The sequence below is a fragment of the Salvelinus sp. IW2-2015 genome, linkage group LG18 (genome assembly GCF_002910315.2).
Source record: "Salvelinus sp. IW2-2015 linkage group LG18, ASM291031v2, whole genome shotgun sequence".
Lineage (NCBI taxonomy): Eukaryota > Metazoa > Chordata > Actinopteri > Salmoniformes > Salmonidae > Salvelinus > Salvelinus sp. IW2-2015.
The window spans coordinates 45,910,147-45,929,061 of record NC_036858.1 but is presented as its reverse complement, the minus strand read 5'-3'; the positions used below and the strand labels follow the sequence as shown (position 1 = coordinate 45,929,061).

At 43.7% G+C, this 18,915-nt stretch overlaps 1 protein-coding gene across 2 annotated transcripts in view; it reads left to right on the top strand.

The window, feature by feature from the left end:
* LOC111978290 (spectrin beta chain, non-erythrocytic 1) overlaps positions 1–18,915 on the top strand; it is a 125,490-nt gene that overhangs the window by 42,090 nt on the left and 64,485 nt on the right. Inside the window, exon 1 of one of the 2 annotated variants that reach the window (XM_024008267.2) lies at positions 3,598–4,170. The exons of the other annotated variant lie outside the window; for it this stretch is intronic. Within the exon in view, the coding sequence (XP_023864035.1) occupies positions 3,966–4,170 (205 nt within the window). The 5' untranslated portion in view covers positions 3,598–3,965. Of the gene's footprint in view, positions 1–3,597; positions 4,171–18,915 lie in introns of those variants that run through there. 2 annotated transcript variants of the gene reach the window in all.

The window sequence follows — 18,915 nt, the reverse complement described above, 5'->3', positions numbered from 1 at the left end:
CTGCTCCTTTGGCGTCTCTTAATGGAGGTGACTGCGCTTACATCACTCACACATGCCTGCCCCTTTTTTCAGAGGCGTTCATCATCAGTTAGGCAGCCAAGCAGTGTGGTTCTGTCTATGTCAGCAGTTTAATATGGAATATTGCCATTTTCTCACATTGTTAGTTGTGGAGAGCTCACCAGTGTGGTGAAACATGTATTTATAGGCATTTACTGTATTTAAGTAAAATCTTCAATTCAGAATCACCTCTCAAAATGTTGCCAAACAGTTCCAGTTAAGGTTAGCTGTACAGGGCAGGGCAGGGCAGGGCACAATTGGCCCAGCGTCGTCCAGGTTAGGGGAGGGTTTGGCTGGGGTAGGCTGTCATTGTAAAATAGGAATTTGTTCTTAACTGACCTGCCTAGTTAAATAAAAATAAATAAATAAATACATTACATAATGCACCCCGCCACCACACTAAACCATGCTGTTCAAGGATACAGAATGACTTAGGAGGTGCCAGGTCTTGTGTTTGATCACACTAACACGTCTGTGTAAACCAATCAAGTCTATGGTGTAAACTGATGCCCCTTCCTGAGGCACAGGCTAGTTTTCTCCTGAACAGTGCGTATGGCCTGGTGTGTTTCACCTCCACAGTGTGCATATGATAGGTAGGCAAATCTAAAACCACTTGGGGCTAACTGCACTGATCTCTCTAGAAACAGATCTGTATCTCCTTACACTGAAGGAAGGAGCAAGGGAGTGTGTATGTATGGCTAACAGTACATATTCAGTTTGGAGCTAATCCCAAATTAGGGTATGGTATGTACAGTAGTGTACAGTATGAGAATACGCCCAACAGCCAAAAGGTTTGTGTGTGAATGTCTGTCTGCGATGGTAAATAATGTCATGAAGAACCCCCTGCACTTGCTAAGACAGTCTGCACTGCGGGATGCTGGTTTCCAGTAAGAGTGTTTGTGGATTTTTTTCTCCACCCTTTCAATTTGTGTGTATTGACCTGTTTGTAACCTTGGCAGTATCCCTGCTGTGTTTCTGGTAAACGTCGCTCTGCTTGACCCTGGAATGTCCAGGAATAACCAGTGCGGAGGTCACAGGAATGGCTGTGGAGTTGAGGAGAGGAGCTCTTAAAAGCAATCGCCACATTCTGAAAAGCCGGCCCAGCCAAGACGTGTAAATAAATAAAACTAGCCATGGCAGCCTCCTCTCCTCCCATCTTAAAGAGTCTTTATGCTGCTGAGCATCCACCCCAAGCCCCCCTGCTCCTAACATTCTCTGCATTCCAACATTTACACATTAAAACAGGAAGCCACCAACTCAGACAGACTCCCCAGGTCTGGGGGGGTGTATCATGTCCCAAATATAAGAGAAAGACGAGAATGTGTGTGGAGTGGACTCTGACTCTGGCTCAGTGAAGATATTCATCAATCTTTCTGGCAGGAGCTGAACTCATAAGAATGTAATTCTCATTCGACAGGGATGAAACGGAGTGCTGTTGTGAAATTCTCCACGATTACAAGTTTGTGTCCTTAACGCATCACTGTGGCGCCCAGTGAAGACTGTGCCAGCAGGGCCAGGTTTCTTAACAACCCACTGGCTTCGTACCACCTCCACCTGTCATAGCTGTCTCATGGCTGTCCCCGTGTAGCTTCTAATCTAGATTATGTATGGGCTTTTGTGGAGTGCCTGTATATTTGAGTCTGTGCCTTAGCAGGTCTCTGGTGTACCATCTTTAAGGAAGCATTTAGTTATCAGAAAAGAAAAAGGAAGGCTCTTATCGAGTAACACATTGGTTGATTGACTTTGTGGCATCTATAATGAAGCATAATGAGTTTCTTTTGTTGCCGCTTGTGCGCCATTGTTTCCCCTTTTGTCCTTGTGGATTACAGTACAATGGCTGTAGAGGCATGTCTGTCGTGTAGCACATGCCAGAGAGAGTGGCTGTCAAGTGATGTTTCACTGCTTCACTCTCCTGGTTGGCGGGTTATGACTAAGATCACATGGTGTCCCCCCCCACTGTGAATCTTAAACCACTGGACCATCTTTGTGAAAAAGCATTTGCAACATCCTCATGGGACATTGTTGTAAGTAGTGAGATATTGCTTTTGCATGCATTAATGAGATAATATAGAAACTGTTTCAGATGAGGGTTCTGCTATTTAAGTGAGGGAGTATTTAAGTTAAACAGTGGAGAGGAGAGGGATGTTTTTTGAACTGAATGTTCCACTCAAACACGCCATTCAGAAGAGGAGCTCCAGAGGGGATTCACGAGGAGGCCTTGTGATTTGTGCTCCGACCATACAGGAAATTGGGGCAGTTCATATGGAGTTTTTCATTTGGTCCATACTCTTTTCCCTTCAGACTGACTGCCCCTAAACAGCCCCCTTTCACTGCTCATGTTTACCTTGCTCATTCAGCTATCACCGTGCATTTACCTCCCACACTCATTCTTGACAGCACAGAGATACCACACTCACCCAACTTTCAAAGGGTTTGTATATAAAACCTAATCTGGAAGCGCCTCCCCCGCCATGCTATGCCAGGCTGGCTCGGCCCAAACCTGGAATGGTTTTCAGTGCGTATAATCACATTAGACTGACTGCCCTGTGAAAACACACAGCAATGTTAAGATATGTTACAGTATAAATACATTGCCAGGAGTAATGGGCCCGGCGGGGTTGAATTCACATGAGGTTTGGGAAGTAGAAACCTTTTATCCCCTAAAAGCCATGCCTTCCATTTAAAGCTAGTGAAGAAATTCCATACCATAAAATGCCTGGAATTTAAGAAAGACCAGCTTTGAAATGGTGTAAAAGGGGGTCTTTCCGGCAAAGGGTTTTCAGATGGGTGGGAATATTGTGCTGTTGGACTAGTCTAACTACTGTAAATGTTTTAAGAGTGCTTTCTTGTCAGGAAAAATTGAGTAAATGGGGATTCATTGTTTTTCTGATAAATAAAAGGCTTATTTTGTGCTCTGTGATTATCTAATAACCCCTCGCTTCAAGCGGTGGGTCAGGTGGACTACATGGCTAAATAATGAAGAGGAGAGGAAAGGAGAGAAGACTGGGGAGACCTGCCTGCAATTTGGGTCCAGTTCACTGTCTAGGATATTATTACACAGAGCTCACTATGAGAGCTCCTTATTCTTCTGGCTTTGTCTGGCCATTCAAAAGCCAGTGCATTTTTGTAAGGCCCACACACTAATGTGAAGCGGTGAGGGTGGGGGGCTAGCAGTGAACTCTAACAGGACGTGCTGGTAAAACACAGTCAGGAAGTTCGTTTTTTGTGTGCATGAGCCTGTCTACGCATCAGTGAAATATTAGGGGATGTTTTGTCTCTTAAAATAACAAATGTACTTAGAAATGGGGAAGGTCATGGCCAAGTCTCCCCCTCCCCCTTTCTATTTCCATTTGGTACAGCCCACCACTCCCCTCTGCTCCTCCCTCCCACTCCCCTTTTTGGTAATGAGGCTGTGACATCACCACTGAACACAAGGACTGTGAGTGGCTGCTGAAGGAATTCCAGGTTGCTGGCTCCTCCCCCCTCCCCCCTCCCTAAGGTTTGTAAAAGGTGTGCAGTGTTTGAGCAGCCCTCCGCTCATTGCAGGAGTACAGAGTCCAGCGTGCTTTCTCTGCTTCCCTCTCTCTCACTCTGTCTCTCTCCATGTGGCTTTTACCATATTGGAACGCAGCACTTTATCGTTCTCACTGTGCGTGTTAGTGTCAGCAAGCTGCTTGTGCTGTGTGAATATGGGTGGATGATAGAGGAGGGAGGACAGAAGACTGAGACGAGTATGATGCTGCGGTGCTGCTGAGCCAGCATTTCACCTCGGGGCTAACTGCTGCACGATCACCCAGAGAGGGACTCTCCCAGCTAACCTCTTACAGGGACCACCACTGGACATTCTTTTTTAGGAGGGGGACCAGCGAACCCTTCTTCTCTCCAGCCCTTTATTTTCTACTGGACTGATGGAGCTACAGAGGGCGACCAGCATGCCTGGCCCCTTATCCCCAGGGCCTATTTTTCCAGGGTCCCACTCCCCAGGGCCCCTGTCCCCTTCCTCTGGGCCCGGCCCCTCTCTTGCCTCCAGCCCCGGCCCTGATCCGGGCTACTCTGCTAAACAGGCTGCCTTCAACTACAACCAACTCGAAGGCCGTTTTAAGCAGCTGCAAGGTAAGATAAGTAGGGAGGAAGGCAGAGCAGAGCAGAGCCCAGGGCTTTGTTTACCAGCGTTGCTATGCACGCTAAAGCTAGCCGATGATAGCTGACAATCGGGAAGTGTCTGTAGTATTCGGTTCATAAAGACATATGATTTCATGGTGTCGGGAAGCAGTTGTGAATCTCAGGATGCCTGGGGATGTAAGGTTTCCCGTCTTTGTTTTGCATTGTCTGTCAGTGATAGGAGAGGGTCGCAGCATCCTCTAATTCCTATGAGGGAGAGGGCTGGGGGATCATGAGGCAATGACAGACGCCATCCATCACCTAATGAAATATTGATGAGGTAGTGCAGGGTGGGAAAAGAGGAAGACTGGATATCAGCTACACGTGTACAGAGACACTTTTTTAGGGAGACAACGGGGTAAAAGGAAAGAGACATTTTAAAATGTGCCTTTCAGACCAGACAGCATGGCTGCAGCTGACTGGCTGTTCCAAGACGACAATAGCAGGAGAAGAGAAGTGGGAGGGGCGGTGTTCTCCTGTGTTGCTTTGTAAGCAGCATGGTGCTAGAGGAGGAGAGCCCTGGCATTGCTCCTTGTTAGACGGTGTGTTGTGGAGTTGTTAACCAGACAGGAGGAGTCTCACGTTGTCTTGTTTCGGCAGACTGAGCATGCGCCGAACAGCGCGAAGAGCATTTGAGCCCCTCTGTCTGTCCCGTGCAGTCTGCCTGCATTCCACAGCCCTGCCTGCTCATTGAAGTGTGTGTATGTTTGGGTCTGTCAGTGCTGCTCTCGTTCCCTTTCTCATGGGTAAAACCTAAAGAACAAACACGACTCCTCATCTTAGCTGAGACAGAAGTCATGTCTCACTCCACGTTACAAACAAAGCCTTGTATGGCCTCCGATCATTTGTTGACATCTGTTATTTCTGTGGGCAAGATGCTGTTTGTTGACTGGGATCCTGTGAGGGTTGGTTGTTGTCTTGTGCTCAGAGATGTGAAATACAAGGAGGTCACAACTGGAGCACGAGGGCTGAGTTGAAGCAGGGGGCACACAATCTCATGCAAACAGCATTATACAGTACGTGTACACACAGACAGGTACATCATCGCAGGCGCCAGGAATGAATGAGTGTGTTGACTTATGATATTGAGATATTGCGATACTTTATTAGCTTGCATAATGAAATATCTTTGAGATGAGGTATTAGTGAATGATACGTTTTCCTGGCAGTCTCCTCTGTGGTTTCATTAGCATGCTAGTGTCAGAGAGGCCTCTGAACCTCTTCAGACACCCTATGGAACCCATGACTCCAGAGGCGTCTCTGTTATCGTTACTCATTGTGTATTTATTCCTCATGTTACTATTTTTCTATTATTTCTCTATTTTTCTCTCTGCATTGTTGGGAAGGGTCCGTAAACAGTTCGCCTGATGTTTACGAAGTATGTGACGAATAATTTGTTACGAGCCAATGTCACTGTGAGACTGAGTCTCCCCTGATTTAATATGAATCACTGCAGCCCTGACAGCACATCACTTTCACTCCACACAGAGACATGGGACAGGGAGGGATACGCCCAAGTATTGTGGCATCGCTGAGATAATGTAGTGTTGAAACGTGGCAGATTGGTCTGTCGCTTATTGGTCTTCTGCATTAGCTTTCTCTGTACAGAGAAGTGTGCCAGAGAAAGGTGCTGACCCAATGAACTATTGTCCCATTCAGCTACATATTTCTGTCTGGGACCAGCATGGAGAACACTAGCTTATGATAAGCTCTCTGTGTGCACCCACTTTGGTGTTTAGTACTGGACATGAAGGCACTGATAAATTCACAGACAATTCCAATCTTTATTGTTTTGGGTCTGGTTTCTGAGGCCAGTCCATTTGGCTATGGGTCAGCTCTAGCGCCTAACTGTTGCTTGGTGCAAGACAGTTATCAGCCTGGTAAGACCACTGACAGACTCTTCCTGCACTGCCCCTGTGTGCTGTAGGGGCCACGATGAATGAATAAACAACTCTTCTAAAATAGACAGGGTGAAAGAGGAAGGAAGTTGGCATCTTTATGAAAGGGCCAGTCATTGCTGCATTCCCAGAGCAATTCAATCAATGACTCAGTGGAAAACCATACCTGTTGTGCTGCTTTGATTGTACTGTATATCGAATAGTTGCAGAGGGAAGAGGAGGCTCTTGGTTCCAAGTCTGGCTGAATGTGTTTTTGATTTGTGCCGCAATGATACTATAAAGTGACGTGGTAGTACATCTTTCACAGGTGGTAGTATGTCTTCAGACTTCACACTACATTATATGTCCATCTGGGTGGATGTGTAGGGTTGGAATGTCTGGGAGGCCATAGTGACACAGTTCTTTATGCTCCCTGGACTCGAGATGGTGTAACATGAGCTCGGTGGAAAGTGTAAATCTTGCGTTTCCTGGAGCTGTGCTGAAGGTTAAGGAGGGCCAGAGAAAGAGCTAGAGGGAAAGAGGGGGAGACTATACCAACCTGATGAAATGGGCAGTCCTTGTGTCTGGTCTCTCACCAGCCTTAGTATGATTGATTGGTCAGAGAATAAGAGGACTCCGGTCTTTGGCACTCTTATAACTTCATTTACAAATGGCCACCAGCACATCCATAAATGACCTAGACCATTACAGCGATGATGGAGGCCCTGGTTAGCAAACATGAGGTAGAAGAAAATCACATGTGGTAAAAAGAAAAACACTATGCTGTGATGCTTGCATTGAATTCTTACCCCATCTTTCTATCCATCATATGACCTCAGAAGTCTATCTGGCAATGAAAGTACTGGCACTAGGGGAAATGACAGACCTTTGCAGCAGACAAAGTTAGTGTGGATAGTGATGTCTTCTGGGAGGGAAGAAAGACATAAAATGCTCTAAAGGGCTGTAGACTGTATGGATATCAAACATAATGTCACCATATGGGTGTGATGGAGACATAGCCACACAGTTCAGGCCATCAGGTTCAGGTTGGTGTAGCTACAGTGTGCAGGCCTACATGTTCAGGTTGGCATAGCTACACAGTACAGGCCAACATGTTTAGTATAGGTATCAGATAAATGTAGCCTACCTGTGTAGTTTTGGTTGGCTAATGGTGCAGTTTTAGACTCCCTTCTCTTGTCCGCAGAGACAAACTTGAGCTATTTTAAAGCTAGTTTCCTGCAATTGTACACATTTTGTCTTGGGGCCGAGATAAGAATTGCAATTTCAAATCTAATTTTCTGCAATTCTACACATTTTGCCATGGCTTATGCCATGGTCTTATGTTATCTGAGTGACTCAAACATTGGAATTTTAAATTCTCCGTTTTTATTTTTGGTTATTGTTGCTTCATTATATTTCGACATCCTTTATATCTAGTTTTAGTGGTTTAAGTTTACACTGAAAATGTTTTACCATCCCGATTTTAATTTTTTTTATAACATTTTTTTGCAGTGGTGGCCACAATTTAGCTAAATGCATATAGGGGAAACATTGCCTCTGTTCCGCTCTTGGCTCCAATTCACAACTCTCTGATTGGAGAAAGTCCACAGGGTGAGACACTTGTTGAAATGTCTGCCTTGTAGGAAACTGACTTTACACCCCTTGAGCCATGCTGCATGGAACCCCCTAAAACCCATCAGGGGCCTCCGGATCCCTCTGACAATGGAGGTTGTATCAGCCTATCAACTCCAGGCCAATGCAGTGTGGCCCAGACTGTTATGAATGGGAGTGGAGTGACAGAGACTGGGAATGCTGAGATGACAGGCAGCCTCTTTCATCCAGCTATCAAGAGGGAAAATGACCCAGGCAGCAGAAAAGAAGCCAAGCTCATTGGATGGCCCAGATTGGGATAGTATCAGTATTGTCAAATGTAATTGGTTGTGAAAGGCATGCTTGGCCCTGAGTGTGTTTTGGAGCGGATGGGTATGGACAGTGGGGTGTCCCGGTTCCCAGTTTAAATGTGCTCGTTTTCAGATGTTGCCCGTGTACATTCTCACACTCTCTCTGACGTTTCAAAATTAACTCTGTGTCTTTGCATAACTTATAGTTTCTTTGGTTATTTGCACCAATACTACATTCAATTTGGCATTGTGAAATGTAAATGAACTTGCAACGGTACATTGTGTGTTACATTTTCTTGTTCATTCTGCTAACAAGAAGATTTTACAGTAAAACACTGAAAGTGGTCAGCATTTGTTAAGATAAAGCATTGCCAGGAGATTAATAGTAGGTACACACTGGGCTTGCCTGTTCTCTTACAGGGCGGTCAGAGAACAAACAGACTGTTTGATTTTCTTCCTTCAAAACAAAGGTCGGCTTCACCAATCAACTGAAATGTCGCTACATGTGCAGGGCACCTCTTTCAGATCGCAACAGTTGGCCAGTCAAGGGTAAACCTCTACTCCAGCAGAGCAGAGAGAGGCAGGCTGATCAGCTGAGTAGCCCTGGTAGGCAAAGGCAGATTTGTTACAGCCATAGAAGAGGTTTGTCTCAACATGACGTTCTGTATCAAGAACCTTGGCGTTTAGTGTTGTGAGGAAAATAAACTAATTTAGTAGTGTTGAGTCTTGGTACATGTGTAGGCAAGGTATCCACACTATCAGTACAGGGAACGTCATGGTAAGTACTGGGGCGTGAGCCCACATTCCACCCTGGTGAAAGGCACGGAAGCATGGGATTTGGGTCCGGATGCTTTGGGAATGTGAGTTTAGATATGTTATACGATCCAGGTCAAATGGCCCAAAGCCCTGTTTGTGTTAGTCTTCATAACAGTCATGCGAGAGTGAACAGAGTTAGGCTAAAGCCAACCAGGCTGGTCTGTCTTTGTCTGTCCGCATGTCTCCCCAATACGCTACAGGGTGTGGCTGGAAGAGAGAGAGCGTCAGTTGCATGTGTGTCTGACATAAGAGGGTCTCAGAAAGCTTCTAGTTTTCGAAGCACATCACCAACCTTCCACCCTCTATCTACCCCACCCTTTCCCCCTCTCTCTTCTCCCCCTTCTCTTATTAAAGACAGATGTTTGATATAATGAGCTTTTCTATCTCCAGGCTTGTGGGCTCTACCCCTCCTAGAATAGCACCTACACACCAACCCTTATGTCACAGCCTTGGCCTCTGTATAAGGGGAAACGTGGTTTCTTGTAAGACTTCATTTCATACCTGGGTTATGTTTATTATCAGTAATACTGCCAATAAATTGAGTGAACCTTTTTAGTGGAAGTCCATAGCATTAGGTTGTAAGTCAGAATGAGCTCCAGTTCCAATATGTGAAACCTATCGTCCTAATGTAATATCCAAAGCAGCAGACTGAACTATATATATACTGTTTTTGTTCACTGTAAAAGGTGATATAGATCCGGTCTTAAAAGCCTCTTGGTCCTTCCTAAAGAGGTTGAGATGAGGACCGAAAGCTTCTCTTTAACGCTCAGTGAATTTGTTTGCTTTGGAGTTTCTTCTCTATGCCTAAAGCAACAGAGAGAATGACTAGCATGTGCCCTGCACCTCTCCTCTCCCTCCTACTCTCCATATGACTTCATGACTCCGCTGTGGTTGACTCTGCCTGCCATCTCCTCACTACACCAAGGCTGATTCGTTAAACAGAATAACAGCTCCAATATCTCCTGAACAGCTCATGTTCCACATGATTGCAGGATTTCAGAGCTTCTTAAAACACAAGAATGGAAAAAGTTGACATCTGAGCTATTATGTAGCAGTTAAAATATTTTGGTTCTGTTCAGAACGTTAGCTTGTTGCGCTTGAAGTTTGATTCATTCATTGCGCGTAGTATTTATTGTCACACTGAGGATTGCGCCTGATTCCCTGTGAACAGCGTCATGTTTTTATTTTATTTTACTACGTCAGAAGGCTTGTCTTACTCTTAGCGACTACCTAGTATACAGTCTTCTGTGTGACTGTGTTTGATCTAACACATACAGGTCACTGCCAAAATAAGGGAACCCCCAATATAAAGTGTCTTAATAGGGCGTTGGGCCACCAGAACAGCTTCAATGCACCTTGGCATAGATTCTACAAGTGTCTGGAACTCTATTGGAGGGATGTGACACCATTCTTCCACGAGAAATTACATAATTTGGTATTTTGTTGATTGTGGTAGAGAATACTGTCTCATGCGCCGGTCTAGAATCTCCCATAAGCGTTCAATTGGGTTGAGATCTGGTGAATGAGACAAACACGCTCCCTTTAGATCCCCTAACCTCCTTTGAGACCCCTCTTTCAAAGTCACTGAGATCTCTTCAAGCCATGGTAGCCAAAATAATGGGCAACTGAGCATTTTTATTCGTGACCTCACCTCTTATGGGATGTTAATTACTTCATTGTCTCAAGAACCACACCTGTGTGGAGGCACCTGCTTTCAATATACTTTGTATACCTCATTTACTCAAGTGTTTCCTTTATTTTGGCAGTTACCTGTAGCTTTAGATACAAAAATGGACAGTAATGTATGCACTTAAGCAAATCGTGTACTCTTTGTGCTCTCAGATAGTCATATCTGTAACTGTAGGTTCTTCTCTGAATGAGTGAGTGAATAGTCATCTCTAGAAACAGGCTGCAAAAATTATGAACAAAGTTCACATTCACAGATGTGGTTATGGAAGATTATACAGGAAACACATCATACAGTTTCATTTTTCAACTGGGTTTCCGAGTGTATGACTTGAGTAATAAACTAACATGAATGATATCTCCCTTGTGAGGCCACACAGCTGTAGCTCTCTCTCTCTGTAACTCTCCCCTTGGCTCTGTACTAATACAATGAAGGGAAACATACTGCTCGACCAGCCTTGACATAACCCGATAGGAAAATGTTTTCTGGGTTTTTATTTTTTTGGTGGGTGTTTTTATGTCCCTGTTCAGTAAATTAGGGTACTGTTGAGGTGCCTGTCTGTTCGACACAGTGTGCCAGCTATCATGTGTGGGCCCATAAGAAAGGGCACTGACACTGTGGCAGCCATTTTCCTCCTTGTTTGTCCTTCAACCGCTCTCTCCCTTTCTCGCAGGTATTGGGTGTGCACCTTGCACTGAGCAGGAAGTTGAGAAATTACAGATTTATAAGTGAAACAATGTGGCCTACATTAGAGGGAGGCAGGGTGGAAACATTTGGGAGGACAACCCCAGGGGTGAGTGGTTGTATACTTGGTGTGAATGCAGGGGCACACAGCTGTGTCCTGACTGGAGAGTGAAGCGATGTGTAAATCTGCGCTCCATGGACAAGCAGGGTTGTGTATACATACAGATCATCTGTCTGTGTATGCTTTAGCTGGAGTCATCTGAAGCCTTTCATCCATCTTGTGTCATTTGCACAGCTATCTTCAACAGGACAGTGCCACACAGAATTCCCAATTGTACATGCAGTTTTTCCACACACATACTGTACAGTACATGTAGACTTTGTGTTGGTAGCTGAACAGTTGTATGACCTGCAGTCCACATCTCTTTCAATTACCGCCCCAGCCACCATAGGGTGAGGCAACTGTGAATGACATCAGCCACCAAAGGCCTCAGCCAGAATTTCATTTTGTTGAATGTCTCACCGTATCGTAATGTTTATTTTGGTGCATGGTATTTGTGTGTTTTTCGTGAATTGTCTCCAGGAAAAAGTCCAAATTCCTCCCAACCAGATGTAGACAAAATTAAACTGCAGTTTGCTAACAACAATCTGGGACATGTGGCATTGGGGTGCTGCGCCACAACCAACGTGAAGTTGTTAGGCTGCTGCTAGCCTGATTTACCGTCACTGCTACCTCTTTATTCCTCTGTTCATCCTTTCACCCTTCCCTCTCTCCATCATCCCTCTCTCACTCTGGATCTCAGCTGAATGGGGCACAAATAGGCTATAGTTCTCTTTGCCTCAGGATTAAGGTGTTAACACACCTAGAGAAAGAGTTAATTCTAGGATACAGATGCTGATTTTGCCAGCTCATTTCAAAGGCATTGGAATCACTTTTCAGAAAAGGTCATAAAGGGACATTACATCGGGCTGTAGTAGCCTACAGACTGTTGTTATATGAAACAATGCAGTGTTGATTAGCTCTGTATTCTGGTGAGTAAGACACAATGTGACAGTGTTTTCCTGTGACTAGGTTAGCCGGCGGTCACTGATGGCCTGGCTGTCCCCAAACACACAGCTGCAGAGAGCTGCCCTGGGCGTCAGTATCATTGGACCGTTTTTCTTTATTTCTACTATTTTCTACATTGTAGAATAATAGTGAAGACATCAAAACTATGAAATAACACATATGGAATCATGTAGTAACCATTTTTTTTAAAAACAAGTCAAAATATTTTTTCTATTTTAGATTCTTCAAAGTAGCCACCCTTTGCCTTGATGACAGCTTTGCACACTCTTGGCATTCTCTCAACCAGCTTCACCTAGAATGCTTTTCCAACAGTCTTGAAGGAGTTCCCACATATGCTGAGCACTTGTTGGCTGCTTTTCCTTTACTCTGTGGTCCAACTCATCCCAAACCATCTCAATTGGGTTGAGGTTGGGGGATTGTGGAGGCCAGGTCATCTGATGCAATACTCCATCACTCTCCTTCTTGGTCAAATAGCCCTTACACAGCCTGGAGGTGTGTTTGGTCATTGTCCTGTTGAAAAACAGATGATAAACCCACTAAGTGAAATCCAGATGGGATAACTTATCACTGCAGAATGTTGTGGTAGCCATGCTGGTTAAGTGTGCCTTGAATTCTAAATAAATGTCCCCAGCAAAGCACCATCACACCTCCTCCGTCATGCTTCACGGTGGGAACCACATATGCAGAGATCATCCGTTCACCTATTCTGCGTCTCACAAAGACACGGCGGTTGGATCCAAAAATCTCAAATTTTGACTCATCAGACCAAAGGACAGATTTCTACCGGTCTAATGTCCATTGCTCGTGTTTCTTGGCCCAAGCAAGTCTCTTCTTATTAGTTTCCTTTAGTAGTGGTTTCTTGTTAGCAATTTGACCATGAAGACCTGATTCACGCAGTCTCCTCTGAACAGTTGATGTTGAGATGTGTCTGTTTTTATTTGGGCTGCAATTTCTGAGGCTGGTAACTCTCTAATGAACTTATCCTCTGCAGCAGAGGAAACTATGGGTCTTCCTTTCCTGTGGCGCTCGTCATGAGAGCCAGTTTCATCATAGCGATTCGTGGTTTTTGCAACTGCACTTGAAGAAACTTAAAGTTATTCCGTATTGACTGACCTTCATGTCTAAAAGTAATGATGGACTGTCATTTCTCTTTGCTTATATGAGCTGTTCTTGATATAATATGGACTTGGTATTTTACCAAAAAGGGCTATCTTCTGTATACCACCCCTACCTTGTCACAACACAACTGGTTGGCTCAAACGCATTAAGAAGGAAAGAAATTCCACAAATTAACTTTAACAAGGCACACATGTTAATTGAAATACATTCCAGGTGACTACCTTATGAAGCTGGTTGAGAGAATGCCAAGAGTGTGCAAATATGTCATCAAGGCAAAGGGTGGCTACTTTGAAGAATCTCAAATATAAAATATATTTTGATTTGTTTAACACTTTTTTGGTTACTACATGATTCCATATGTGTTATTTCATAGTGTTGATGTCTTCACTATTATTCTACAAAGTAGAAAATAGTCAAAATAAAGAAAAACCCTTGAATGAGTAGGTGTGTCCAAACTTTTCCCTGGTACTGTATGTTTCTGGAAAGAGGGAGCCGGACTGGCAGACAAGCTTCCTGACATTTTGTCTCTCTTAACTCTGTTTTGAATTCCTTTGTTAATGCCTCAGGAACTTGTGCAATATTTTATTTGTTCAGTTTTTTTAAATCTGAGGGTGAAAGTGTCACATGCAGTGTTGTGGAAGAAAATATATTTTACCAAGCTACCAATTACTTCACACTGGAAAAGACTAAGCTACACTACAGCTACCCTTAGGAACAATATAGTTTAGTTAACTAAAGTTACTTTGAAATAGTAGTTCACTACATCCAAACTACTTTATGATACAGTTGAAGTCAGAAGTCGACATACACCTTAGCCAAATACATTTAAACTCAGTTTTTCACAGTTCCTGACATTTAATCCAAGTAAGAATTCCCTGTCTTAGGTCAGTTAGGATCACCACTTTATTTTAAGAATGTGAAATGTCAGAATAATAGTAGAGAGAATGATTTATTTCAGCTTTTATTTCTTTCATCACATTCCCAGTGGGTCAGAAGTTTACATACACTCAATTAGTATTTGGTAGCATTGCCTTTAAAATGGTTTAACTTGGGTCAAATGTTTCGGGTAGCCTTCCACAAGCTTCCCACAATAAGTTGGGTGAATTTTGGTCCATTCCTCCTGACAGACCTGGTGTAACTGAGTCAGGTTTGTAGGCCTCCTTGCTCGCACACGCTTTTTCAGTTCTGCCCACAAATTTTCTATAGGATTGAGGTCAGAGCTTTGTGATGGCCACTCCAATACCTTGACTTTGTTGTCCTTAAGCCATTTTGCCACAACTGTTAAAGTATGCTTGGGGTCATTGTCCATTTGGAAGACCCATTTGCGACCAAGCTTTAACTTCCTGACTGATGTCTTGAGATGTTGCTTCAATATATCCACATAATTTACCTACCTCATGATGCCATCTATTTTGTGAAGTGCACCAGTCCCTCCTGCAGCAAAGCACCCCACAACATGATGCAGCCACCCCTGTGCTTCATGGTTTGGATGGTGTTCTTCGGCTTGCAAGCCTCCCCCTTTTTCCTCCAAACATAACGATGGTCATTATGGCCAAACAGTTCTATTTTTGTTTCATCAGACCAGAGGACATTTCTCCTAAAAGTACGATCTTTGTCCCTATGTGCAGTTGCAAACTGTAGTCTGGCTTTTTTAAGGCGGTTTTGGAGCAGTGGCTTCTTCCTTGCTGAGCGGCCTTTCAGGTTATGTCGATATAGGACTCGTTTTACTATGGATATAGATACTTTTGTACCGGTTTCCTCCAGCATCTTCACAAGGTCCTTTGCTGTTGTTCTGGGATTGATTTGCACTTTTCGCACCAAAGTACGTTCATCTCTAGTAGACAAAACGCGTCTCCTTCCTGAGCGGTATGACGGCTGTGTGGTCCCATGGTGTTTATACTTGAATACTATTGTTTGTGCAGATGAATGTGGTACCTTCAGGCATTTGGAAATTGCTCCCAAGGATGAACCAGACTTGAGGAGTTCTACAATTTTTTTTTCTGAGGTCTTGGCTGATTTCTATTGATTTTCCTATGATGTCAAGCAAAGAGGTACTGAGTTTGAAGGTATGCCTTGAAATACATCCACAGGTACACCTCCAAATGACTCAAATTATGTCAATTAGCCTATCAGAAGCTTCTAAAGTCATGACATAATTTTCTGGAGTTTTCCAAGCTGTTTAAAGGCACAGTCAACTTAGTGTATGTGAACTTCTGACCCACTAGAATTGTGATACAGTTAATTATAAGTGAAGTAATCTGTCTGTAAACAATTGTTGGAAAAATTACTTGTGTCATGCACAAAGTAGATATCCTAACCGACTTGCCAAAACTATAGTTTGTTGACAATAAATTTCTGGAGTGGTTGAAAAACAAGTTTTAATGACTCCAACCTTAGTGTATGTAAACTTCCGACTTCAACTGTATATTATCATATCTAAATCTGAAATGTCATAGACTAATTGCAAGACAGATCACTCTGGAGTCAAATGTTAACAGAATGTGTAATTTAGCCTATTTAACAGAGACACTATGTTTTTAAGTGAAAATTAGGAAGGTGTGATGCCGAAAAGTAAAGGAAATTCTTGCCTACTTCACCAATATTACATTTTTGCTAAGAAAGTTGTGTAGTTCCAGTAGTTAACTACATCGCTGCATTGCAAAAAGTTAACTACTGAAAAGCTACTGCAAAATGTAGTTAAATTACTAGTTGAACTACATGTAGTTCAGTAATCCCCAACACTGATCAAATTTTATTCGTCACATACACCAGCAAATAACATCTAAATATGTGTATCAAAATGCTTGTGTTCCCTAGCTCCAACAGTGCTGTAGTATCTAACAATGCACAACAATACACAAATATAGAATTTAAGTAATGAAATATATAAATATTGGGACGAGCAATGTCGGAGTGGCATTGACTAAAATACAGTAGAATAGAATACAGTATAAACAAATGAGATGAGTAAAGCAGTACGTAAACATGATTAAAGTGACTAGTGTTCCATGTCTATGTATATAGGGCAGCAGCCTCTAAAGTGCAGGGTTGAGTAGCCGGGTGGTAGCCGGCTAGTGATGGATATTTAACAGTCTGATGGCCTTGAGATAGAAACTGTTTTTCAGTCTCTCGGCCCCAGCTTTGGAGGGCAGGCAGTGTGCCCCCGGTGATGTGTTGAGCAGACCACACCACCCTCTGGGTAGTCCTGCGGTTGCGGGCGGTGCAGTTGCCGTACCAGGCGGTGAATTGTGCATCTGTAAAAGTTTGTGAGGGTCTTAGGGGCCAAGCCACATTTATTCAGCCTCCTGAGGTTGAAGAGGTTGGCTTTAAAGTGTACATCAAGTCACATGTAGAGTGTATAGTACAGTATAGAGTTATTGTGTGGGCAGAACAGTCAGAGAGGGGAGGGGGTTAGCTACTAGCTAGATATCCTGGCCAAGTCTCTGTTTCAGCCATGTGGCCACACCCCAGCCCAGCCAGTATAGCCGGAGGCAACCTTTGTTCCCCACACCGGGGTCAAGGTCGACCTCTAATATGCATGACTGTGTCTGTGAGCTTTAGTATTGACCCAAAGAGGACCCCGCATATCAATGTGCTGCTTTAAATGGGGCTGCCCCTACACACACACACACACACACAGACACACAGACACACACACAGACAGTGTGTTACAGCCACTTTGGAAATAGCCCCGCTGTTGGTTCAGCATTATTGATAAGCCACTGAGTAATTTAAGACGCCTCTCTTGACATTGAGACGTGGGGGTTTTGACTACCTAGCAGAATGAAAGTATTTGTAGCCAATCAGCAGAGTGGGCTAGCCTGTTCTATCACTGCCTCTACAAAGAGGCTTATACACAAAGCGTGTGATTTATTTTAGAATGCATTGTTTTGAATTATAATGACCCAATCGAGGGCGGGCTGATTATCCGCTTTGACGCCTCGCTCAATGTGAACTTTAATCTGTGTTTGTGTTTTATTACAGGCGCTGTAGTCACACAACAATACAAATGTTGTCATAATTCACTTTTTTTTTGGAGCTCATTTGAATTGGAAGTGGTAGCTAAGGGTTTACCATAAATTACCATAAATGTATTTACCATAAATTAGACCAATTCATCCACTTATGGAAACACAACATCGCTATCAACAAAGATGATTGTATATATGTACTATCCTCCTAGTATACAGTCACTGCTCTGCCTGTTCCATCCTTTCCACCCGCCTCGCTCTGCATGCTCCGCCCGCCCGCTTCTGTAGAGTGTTTCGCTTTCATCTCATTCCCAGAGGTCTGTGCTCTTTAATTTGTCACTTACAGCTTTTTTTATCTTTAGCTTCCAAAAAACGTTTATATTTTCTCCCACTGCAGTGTCTTTATCTCTTCTTAGCTCACTGACTTTACATTGAATCTGTTCAGACTCCTCTTCACTAATGTATGAGCTCCATTTTAGCTGTGTAACATCCTCCCTCCTCTAAAATCAACTTAGTTTTGCTCCACTGAGTCCTGTCCTCGTATGACCGGGTGCAGTCTGCTAAATGTCACTGGGATTCAATCTATGGCTCTGCCATTGGCTCAGATGACTGGTTATTTGAGCCATCGCCCCTCCCAAGCATATCCAAACTCATCCAGTGTCTCAGAAGGACGTGTCATCAAACGTTCCTGTTCTGTCTGCCTTGTCTCTCTTTATTTGACACCGGTTTGGAAATGGGGACCTTGGACTTAAACGTCCTTTCCTTGTCCAACTCACAACTCTTTTGTTAATTACCTCAGTCCATTTTGGAGCCGTTTCACAGAAATGCTCAACATTCACACCTAAGGCCCTGCAGACGCCTGTGAAAACTAGCGTGCCTCCTTTACATTCGGTGTCTGTGTGAGTGCACCGGCTGCCTCACACTAATTCCAGAATCATCTACTGAGGAGCCAGAGAGAGGATGTGACAACATCCATCTCTGTCATTTTGTCTTTTATCTCACCGTCAAACTCTATCTCTCTTTCCTAGTTCCTTCTTTCCCTTGACTTGGCCTCTCAGGTAATAGAGCCATGTACTACCAGGCCTGATGATAGTTTGACGTTGCATTGTATTGCTATTACATAATATTCTTAACACTTTTATACAGTCTACATTACTACTGTATTACTGGTTTTGGCTTTTTAACTTAACACTGCCTTTCAACAGTCACACATAGTAAAACAACTCTGGTCTTGGCAGACTAATAGGATGCTTAGCATTTAACTTTGAGGTATTTTTGATGTAAGGAGTTGACATTGATTGCACACAGTTCAGTGATCAAGACATCATGCATAGCATAGCGGCTGTCCACAATTTGTGGTCTGAACATTTGGTAGACTTGTGGTTTGTGGGTCTTGATCAGTGGTCTGTGATGGTGGTCTGTGACTGCTTGTCGGGATTGTGGTCCGAGGGGGTTACTGTTTGTACTCTGCTGAGCCAGAGAGCTGCAGGTTGAGATAAGGAGTTAGTGTGTGTGTGTGTGTGTGTGTGTGTGTGTGTGTGTGTGTGTGTGTGTGTGTGTGTGTGTGTGTGTG